This window comes from Agelaius tricolor, unplaced genomic scaffold, assembly GCF_023055355.1.
Source record: "Agelaius tricolor isolate 1412-34295 unplaced genomic scaffold, bAgeTri1.0.p SCAF_40, whole genome shotgun sequence".
Taxonomy (NCBI): Eukaryota; Metazoa; Chordata; class Aves; order Passeriformes; family Icteridae; genus Agelaius; species Agelaius tricolor.
In genome coordinates, this window is record NW_027269300.1 from 2,715,583 (window position 1) to 2,723,143 (window position 7,561).

Sequence of the window (7,561 nt, forward strand, 5' to 3'; positions counted from 1 at the left end):
GTGTTCAGACTGAGTGCAATGCTGAAGATGAATCAGTAACTCAGCCGCAAAAACACCCATTCAAAAAATTCTAGCAAAGTCGTCCCCCCCCCAAGAATAGAAGTAATTTTGAGGGGATTCCATGCAAAATCCATAGGACTGACTCAAAAAGTTGGACCCAGCTTGTCAATGTCTTGTTTCAACAGTCCACCATGGCCAGAGTGAAGGAATGTCCAACAGCAGCTCCATCAGGCACTTCCTCCTGCTGGCACTGGCAGACACGCGGCAGCTGCAGCTCCTGCACTTCTGCCTCTTGCTGGGCATCTCCCTGGCTGCCCTCCTGGGCAACGGCCTCATCATCAGCGCCGTAGCCTGCGGCTACCACCTGCACACGCCCATGTTCTTCTTCCTGCTCAACCTGGCCCTCAGCGACCTGGGCTCCATCTGCACCACTGTCCCCAAAGCCATGCACAATTCCCTCTGGGACACCAGCACCATCTCCTACTCAGCATGTGCTGCTCAGGTTTTCTTCTTTGCCTTTTTCATTTCAGCAGAGTTTTCCCTCCTGACCATCATGTGCTACGACCGCTACGTGTCCATCTGCAAACCCCTGCACTATGGGACCCTCCTGGGCAGCAGAGCTTGTGCCCACATGGCAGCAGCTGCCTGGGCCAGTGCCTTTCTCTATGCTCTTTTGAACACAGCCAATACATTTTCCCTGCCCCTGTGCCATGGCAATGTCCTGGGCCAGTTCTTCTGTGAAATCCCCCAGATCCTCAAGCTCTCCTGCTCCAAATCCTATCTCAGGGAACTTGGGATTATTGTGGTTGGTGCCTGTGTAGTTTCTGGCTGTTTTGTGTTCATTGTTTTCTCCTATGTGCAGATCTTCAGGGCTGTGCTGAGGATCCCCTCTGAGCAGGGACGGCACAAAGCCTTTTCCACCTGCCTCCCTCACCTGGCTGTGCTCTCCCTGTTTCTCAGCACCTCATTTTTTGCCTACCTGAAGCCCCCCTCCATCTCTTCCCCATCCCTGGATCTGGCAGTGTCAGTTCTGTACTCGGTGGTGCCCCCAGTCCTGAACCCCCTCATCTACAGCCTGAAGAATCAGGAGCTCAAGGCTGCCCTGAGGAAAATGATGACTGGATGACTTCTAAAGCAACCAATTGCCTGTTTCCTTCTGCACAGTTTTCGGAATGGAACTCATGACAGGCCCAACAGGTCTGCCCAGGTCTTTAGTCGTGTTCAATGGGGTTTTCTGTTATAAAATTATCCTCAATAAAAATTTTTAATCACCCCCAATAAATTCACTGTCCGCCCCTTGAATTTCACCCTGAAGCTCTATAAACCAGGGTTTTGTGCTATCACTACTGTCGTGGTTTAGGGCAAATTTGGAGGAGAATTTCCAAATTAGGGCCCCTCCAGTAAGCAAACCCACATGGCCCCTTCCCCCAACCGGTTCGGGAAGGATTCCTCGGAGAGGAGTGGAAAGAACCTGTTTATTTAACAGGTACAGCACCCCCCAGCACACAAAGTGAACAATACCGGATGACACCGCTCTGAAAAAAGATGACAAATTCAGAAAGTCTCTCTTGGGGGGTGGTCACTCTGTTCTCAGTCCCTCCGGCGCTGGGGCAGCTGCTGCAGGCCACAAGGTGCAGGATCTTGGTGTTTCCCAGGTCCCAGTCCGGAGCAGGTTCGAAATGGTCAGAAAAAGGAAAGGAGAAACAGTCCAGGAAGAAATTGAACAGTTTAGCTAAACTAGCTAATGAGCAAAAGCAAGCAGAATCGAAGCAAGCAAGAGCGAGAGAGCAAAGTGAAAAGCAAAAGCAGAAAAAGCAAAAGCTGCAGTCTCTGTGTCCCACCAGGCTGATAAGAAAACCAAAACAAAACTTTCCCTCTTCAGAGCTGGTCTTAAAGGTACAGAACATAATATCCAACATTAACAGAACACATGAATGGGGATACAAGCATCATAACGTCACCCTGGGACAACTACATTTGAAGAAAATAAACTACCTTGCAGTGCCTGTTTTATCTGGGATCCCAACTCTGAGACCTGCATGAAGTTAGAGGGGAGAAGGGGAAAAGTGTCCCAGTAGAGCAGCACGGCCAGGGAGCAGCAGGGATTGGTCCTTTCAGAGCTGCTCTGCCCAGCTCCACCCTGTCCTTGCCAGCCCTGCTGTGGCTGTAAGGCCGGAGTGCTCTGGCAGCTTGGTCCCTGTCCTGCTGCGTGTCCCTGCTGTGGCCACAGGCAGGGCCAGGCCATGGGCACTGCTGGGACACAGCTGGGCTCCAGCACAGCAGCTCCATCAGCAAAGGGCATCTCCTGAGGGCAGGGCAGGGAGGCTTTGCTCTCCTCCAGAGCTGCTGTCAGCAATGTGCCCCAGGAATGCCCTGGCTCAGCAAAGCCCAGGGCCTGGGGCAGGGGGGAGTGTGCAGGGGGGGCTCACAGCAGTGTCCTGGCCCAGCCAGAGCTCCTGGCATGGACCTGAGGCAGCAGCAGAGCAGGGCCTGGGCTGTGTCTTTGTTCTGGGACAGCCTGGGAAGGTGGCCCAGGGCAATTGTCCCACAGCAGCCCCTGCAGCCACCATTGCCAGCACTGGCCTCTCCCCACCTGCAGGAGGTTGTTTGTCCTTGCATGGAGGTGTGAGAAATTATGCTCACTTCCAAAAAATTTAAAAGGTTTATTAAAACCTTATCAAAAATACAACAGAATACTGAATACAGAAAATATTACGGTGCTGGGAGCAAAGGATTTTTCCTGCAACGTGCTCATCCACACAATGGAGGTTTTGCCTTTTAACCCTTTAGCCTCTCCCAAAGCTCTGTCCATTGACTCCTTCTATGCTGCCCAGCAAAACAGAATCAGGCAAGATGAATGAGTTGTTTAAATTTTTCTTCCCATCAGGTGCCAACCAAGACACAGGAAAAGGCAGAAAAAACCTCATGCATCAGAAGAAATGCAATTCAACAGGGAAAAACCCAAACCCAAGCACAAAAACCCACTCCAAACACAACCAAAAAAACCAAAGTAAAACCCACCACCAACAACACAAAAACCCCACAAACAAACCAACCACAAAAAGCAAAGACCACAAACAGAAGAAAAGAAAATCCACAGGAAATCTCCCATCAGCAGAAAACATTTAACCACCTTGTGGCAGGACAGGGTTCTGTATGTGTACGTGTGGTTTTGAAAGAAAAATGTCTTAAAAAGAAATTAATCCTGTACCCCCCTTGCCCCCCTGCTTCTCTCAGGTGATTGCTGATCATGGTGTGACATGGAATGGAACATCCCTTGGGTCAGTCCAGCCCTTCTGTCCCATCCCTGTTCCCCAGGAACACTTGCCCACCCCAGGCCCACAGGTTTTGGGGGTTGCAGACGCCTCATGTGGGGCGAACACTGAGACAAGGACAGGAGAACTGAACAACATTTACTCTTGTCAAGGACAGTAGAACAGAACAGCACAGCCTTGGAGAAACTGATTGAGGATGTGCCTCTGGCAAACAGAAGCCACACAAAATGCAAGCAGGATGCCAGCTCAGCTCTGCAAGGCTGACAAAACACAAGTTATGCAGAACAATAATATTGCCCTTACTCAAAAGGGGGGGTCAAGAAACAGCCACCTAAAAAGGACACTGGATGTTGAAGACAGACCCCAAAGAACCATGTAAGGACTTGTAATAAGGGGTGCAACAATGTCAAATAAACTCAAAGGAAGTGGGGATAGCTAATGGATACATAATGAGTGTGTGTGATAAAAACCCTGTTCATTCAATGCTCAGTGCACTTGAATGGAGGAAGGATGGCCCAAGTGACCACCATGCTGTAATAAAGAATACCTACTTTCAAATACTCAAAACTGTTCAGAAGTTTCTATCCAGTGGATTTCAGTATCAGTGGTGTCCTTGGCTCCATTATGCCCCACAGTTTCACAATGGCCCCTTGGTTCCATGAGGCCCTGCTGTAGAACAATGGACCCTTGGTTCCATTGGGTTCCGTACTGTCAAAATGGCCTCCTTGGTTCTGCACTGCCACAATGCTCTCCTTTGCTCCATGAGGCCTTGGTGTGTCACAACAGCCCCTTGGTTCCATCAACTGCCACAGTGTCACCCTGGTCTCTTGGATCTGCAGGGTCACAATGGACAATTGGTCACAAGCAGCCCCGCTGTGTCACCATGAATATTTGGTTCCAGGGGGCCCCAGAATGTCACAATGGCCCCTTGGTTCCATGAGGTTCCACAGCATCACCATGGTCTCCTTGGATTTGCAGTATCTCCATGGACCCTTGGGTCCACGTGGCCCTGCTGTGTCACAGTGGTTCCTTGGTTCCATGAAGCTCCACTGCATAATAATGGAATCTTGGTCCCATGAGGTTCTGTACTGTCACAATGGTCTCCTTGGTTCTGGACTGTAACAATGGACCCTTGCTTCCACGCGGTTCCATGATGTCACAATGGTCTCCTTGGCTCCATGAGGTTCCATGATGTCACAATGATCTCCGTGGCTCCATGAGGTTCCATGATGTCACAATGGTCTCCTTGGTTCCAGAGGTTCCATGATGTCACAATGGTTGCCTTGGTTCCCTGAGGTTCCATGATGTCACAATGGTCTCCGTGCTTCCATGAGGCCTTGCTTTGTCACAATGGCCCCATGGTTCCATGAGCTTCCATGGTGTCACCATGGTCTCCTCAGATCCTCATTGTCACAATGGACAATCGGCTCCATGGGCCCTGCTGTGTCACGATAAACCCTCAGTGCCATGAGGTTCTGTGGTATCACAATGGTCTGCCTGGTTCAACAAGGCCCTGGAGTGTCACAATGGCTGCTTGGTTCCGTGAGCTTCCAGAGCATCAACAATGGTCTCCTTGTTTCTGCAGTGCCATAATGGACCCTGGTTCCATGAGGTCCCTAAATGTCACTGGTCTCCTGGGTTCCATGTGGCCCTGCTGTGTCACCATGGCCCCTTGGTTCCATGAGTTTCTGTACTGTCAGCAATGGTTCCTTTGTTCCAATGAGGCCCTGCTGTGTCCCAATGGACCCTGGATTCCATGAAGTTCTTCAGTGTCACAATGGCCCCTTGGATCCATGAGGTCCCACAGTGTCACCATGGTGTCCTTGGATCCACACTGCCATGATGGACCATTGTTGCAGCTGGAATAGCTGCTAATAAAGCCCAGGGTAGGGAAGCACAAAGGGCCTTTGCATGGTACCCACAGATGTTTGATTCAGCCGTGCAGTGAGATGTTCAGGGTCACAAGGCAGGACTCCTGAGAGGAGTCAAGGTTTCTGTATCTCCAGAGGAAGGGACTGATCAGTGCCATGGGGGCAGTACAAAGATGGGGGGCAATGTGGGAATGGGGAGGGAGTGGCTGAGGGACACAGAACAAGGGGAAGGAGCCAATGGGGTCAAATAGCTTTTGAGGGAAGCTTCTTGTGTCTCCCTAACCCAGGGAAGCCTCTCAGGGACTCCACAGCTGCAGAGTGTCACAATGGCCCCTTGGTTCTTTTGGGGTCCTCAGGATCCCTGTGGCCCCTTGGCTGCATGAGGCCCAGCTGTGTCACATTGGCCCCTTGCTTCCACTGGGACCCACAGCGTCACAATTGTCCCCCCTTAGTTCCATGAGGCCCCACAATGTCACAATGGACCTTTGGTTCCATGAGTTCCACACTGTTCCATAAATCCTTGGTTTCACAGGGCCCTGTAGTGTCACAATGGTCCCTTGGTTCCGTGGTGCCACACAGGGCCACAATTGCCCTTTGGCCCAACAGGGCCTCATAGTGTCACAATGGACTCCTTGGTTCCATGGAGACACAAAGTGCCACAATGGCCCTTTGGTTTCACCAGGCCTCAAAGTGTGAAAATGGCCTCCATGGTTCCATGAGGCCTCCTGCGTCAAAATGGACTTTTGGTTCCATGGTGCCCCATAGTGTCACAATGGTCTCCTTGGTTCTGCACTTTAAGAATGCCCCCTTGGTCCCTCAGAGCCCCACAGTGTCACTACTGTGCCCTTGGTTCCATGAGGCTTTGCTGTGTCACAATGGTCCCTTGGTTCCATGATGTCCTATAGCAGAGCAATGGTCTCCTTGGTTCCACAGTGTCAGAATGGCCCCTTTGTCCCATGGAGCCCCACAGTGTCACTGAGGTCCCCTTGATTCCACGAGGCCCTGCAGTGTCACAATGGCCCCTTGGTTCCAATGGGTTCTGAAGGGTCAGAATGTTCTCCATGGTTCCATGAGGCCCTGCAATCTCCCAATGGACCCTTGGTTCCAAGGGCCCCGCTGTGTCACAAGGCTGCCTTAGTTCCACAAGGCCCTGCAGTGTCATGGTGGCTCCTTGGCTCCATGAGGCAAAGCAGAATCAGAATGGCCCCTTGGTTCCATGGAGCACCACGGTGTCACCATGGTCCCACTGGTTCCACAGGGCCCCACAGTGTAACAATGGACCTTTGGTTCCATGAGGTTCCTCAGTGTCTCAGTGGCCCCTTGGCTCCATGTGGCCCTGCTGTGTCACAGTGCCAGGTGGTTCCATGAGGCCCCAAAGTGTCCAAATGGTCTCCTTGCTTCTGGGAAGCCCCACAGAGCCACAAGGGACCCTTGGTTCCACGAGGCCTTGCTGTGTCACAATGGACTTTGGTTCCAGGAGCTTTCACACTGTCAGCAATGGTCTGAGCACTGCAGTGTCACCATGGATCCTTTGTTCCATGAGGTTCCAGAGCAGAACATGATCCCCTTGATTCCAGAAGGTTCTGCAGTGTCCCAATGGACCATTGGTTCCATGCAGCCCCACACTGTCACAATGACCCCATGGCTCCATGAGCTTCCACACTGTCAGCAATGCTCTCCTTGGTTCCCCGAGGCCTTGCTCTGATACAATGGACTTTTGGTTCCATGGGGGGGGGTTCCACTGCATCACAATGGACCCTTTGTTCCATGGGGTTCCACAGTGTCACAGCTGACTCCTTGGTTCTGTCAGCCTCTGCTGTCACCAAATGTCCAAAATATCAGAATAAGGCTCCATAATACTAATTTGGTGTTTGAGAAGGTATCATTTATTCAGACCTGAGTTCCAACACGGGATAACTCCTAACCTTATGTGGACATGTAATTCTACCAGTGTGTTGCTTATACACAGTCACTAAATGCGTATTACAATTTACCCATTTCCATAAAACCCACCCCAAGTTCCCAGATTCAGACTTTGTTTTCTCTATCCCTGCACCCTTGAGCCAGATGTCTTCTTCTTCTCTTCCAAGCATCCTTGCTGGGAAAGCAGCCCTTGCATGCCTTGTTCCCGTGCTGAAAGTTCCCAGGCAGGGTAAAAATGGAATGAACCCTTTTGGTATCAGCCCCAGGCTTTGTGTGGGCAGGCAGAGGCAGGCAGGAGGCAGAGCTGTCAGCAAAGGAAGGGCCCAGCCAGGTGGGGCAGCCGGGGGATGCCCACAGCCTGCAGGGACAGAGGCGCAGGGCAGGGACACCGTAGGACAGCCTGGGCTGCACAGGGCACAGGCATGGGCAGCAGCTGCAAGACAGCCCTGCCAGAGCCAACTTGGGCAGCACTTTGGCCATGGCTGCTGGGCC

General features: G+C 51.7%; 1 protein-coding gene across 1 annotated transcript; it reads left to right on the top strand.

The window, feature by feature from the left end:
• The first annotated feature begins 208 nt into the window (after positions 1–208).
• On the top strand, positions 209–1,126 carry LOC139603733 (olfactory receptor 14C36-like). Its single transcript, XM_071454628.1, has one exon. It carries the CDS (start codon positions 209–211, stop codon positions 1,124–1,126), a length of 918 nt encoding a protein of 305 aa, XP_071310729.1.
• Positions 1,127–7,561: the final 6,435 nt, after the last annotated feature.